This window comes from Punica granatum, chromosome 6 (genome assembly GCF_007655135.1).
Source record: "Punica granatum isolate Tunisia-2019 chromosome 6, ASM765513v2, whole genome shotgun sequence".
NCBI classification, from domain to species: Eukaryota; Viridiplantae; Streptophyta; class Magnoliopsida; order Myrtales; family Lythraceae; genus Punica; species Punica granatum.
Window position 1 is genome coordinate 19,754,635 of NC_045132.1, and position 1,784 is coordinate 19,756,418.

The 1,784-nt window shown below is 40.4% G+C and overlaps 1 protein-coding gene across 1 annotated transcript; it reads left to right on the plus strand.

Moving 5' to 3' along the window:
• Positions 1 to 916, plus strand: LOC116210281. Its single transcript, XM_031544128.1, has one exon. It carries the CDS (start codon positions 170 to 172, stop codon positions 611 to 613), a length of 444 nt encoding a protein of 147 aa, XP_031399988.1. The 5' UTR covers positions 1 to 169; the 3' UTR covers positions 614 to 916.
• Positions 917 to 1,784: the final 868 nt, after the last annotated feature.

Genomic DNA, 1,784 nt, shown 5'->3' on the forward strand with positions numbered 1-1,784 from the left:
ATCAGAAGGCAATCAAGCTCACACTGTCGGGTATATTCAAAATTTCAAAAGCACTGAAACCCACACAATGAACGAACATCTCACCCCATAAATAACCTCAAACAAGGAAACAGATCACTCCCGGGAGCTCACAAGGCGGAAGAAGGGGAAGATTTTTGGGAAAAAAAAAATGGCGACTTTGCAGAAGTTCAAGATGTTCGCCACGCAGTGCGGGGTGGCCCAGAGCCCCACCCGGAGCCCGCGGACGAGCCCCCTGGTCCACATGGGCCGCCCCCAGAAGACCACCCTCCGGATGCTGCTCGGCCGTCGGCGGCGGGGCTCAGACGAGCGGCAGTTCTTGGTGGGGCCGGTGCCCTGCCTTGAGAAGAAGAAGGAGAGGAGCCCGGCGGGGGGACATAAGCTCAAGGACCTGTTCGGTTCGCATCCCAATGAAGAAGAAGGGGAAGAGGAGCTCGGCGGCAAGTGTAAGGAGAGGAACGAGGGGTTCCCGCTGGCGATAGGGATCGGAGGCGCAGCCGGCGGCGATATGCCGAGGAGGGGGTTCGTGGGAATGAGGTACAGGGCGCTGTTGAAGAGGGGCTGGAGGCCAGTGCTCGAGACCATTCCCGAGTGAATATCGACCGGCATTGCACCGAACAAGATACGAAGACGGACAATATATATACATATGATTTTCGGTCAAGTTTGGAAAATTTTGATCCTCTTTCTCTGCTGTTTATGTCTTGTAACCGGCAAGACTGAGGAAAGGTCGATGAAGATGACGGGGCTTGTCGTTGTCTGGTCTGATGATATTCCGATGTTGGCTTAGGAGGCGAAGTCCTTAATTTTAGACTGAAACGTTCTCTGTTTGGGCTCGTGATTGTGTTGCAAATCAAAAAATTAAATCACTTGAATATAACATGAGATATTTAAATAACGAGGAGTCATCTTTTGCTTCTGCATTAATCATGGCATTTCGCCTATTTTCTTCTCTTTCAAAAGAACTCATAAACATTTGTATATTTTATATAAAAGCACATCGTTCCATTGTTTCACTCGATATCTTTTCACTATGTCCATCTCCAATTTTGACAAAAAGAGAAAATAAGTGAGAGCGTTCTCTAATATGTGAATTTGCCAACTGTTATATATATACAAAATTTGTTCCCGTTATTACCATTTCATATTTATTTAAACATATCATTTGCTCCCGATATATATTTTAACATTTGAAGTATGAATTATATATGAATCATGCATTTCGATAATGACTGATATATATTTTAAAACTATAAAAAAAAAATTGTAACAAATTACATCTTCACGTGCAAATCATGTGATTATATTACTAGTTCTTATATGTAAGAAAAACTTATTATATCAAAAAAGAAAGAAAAGCTATCATATATAAAACTAGTCATGGAATCTGTACGTTGTATGAGATAGTTCCACCAATTTGAAAAGAAATTATGAAATAAAAATTTGAAAGAGAAATTGCATCGCTTAATAAAAATATTTTATCATGTATAGAATTATATATATATGTTCAGGACTAAAAAGGATCCTGCGAGAATGAGACACCAAGTTAGGCCATGAACAATTTAAAATGAATAAAAAAAAAAGGTTTGAGCTCACGTCACTAATCTCATCAGATAAGGCAAAAGCAACAAATAAAAAAGACAGCGATAAAACAAAAAAAAATGAAACTAGGCCAAAAAAAATAATTTCGAAGCTAAATTTAGAGTATACCTTAGTCCTGGTTAAGAAATTCGGCAACCTAAAGCGCTTAAATTGGTTGAATGTCT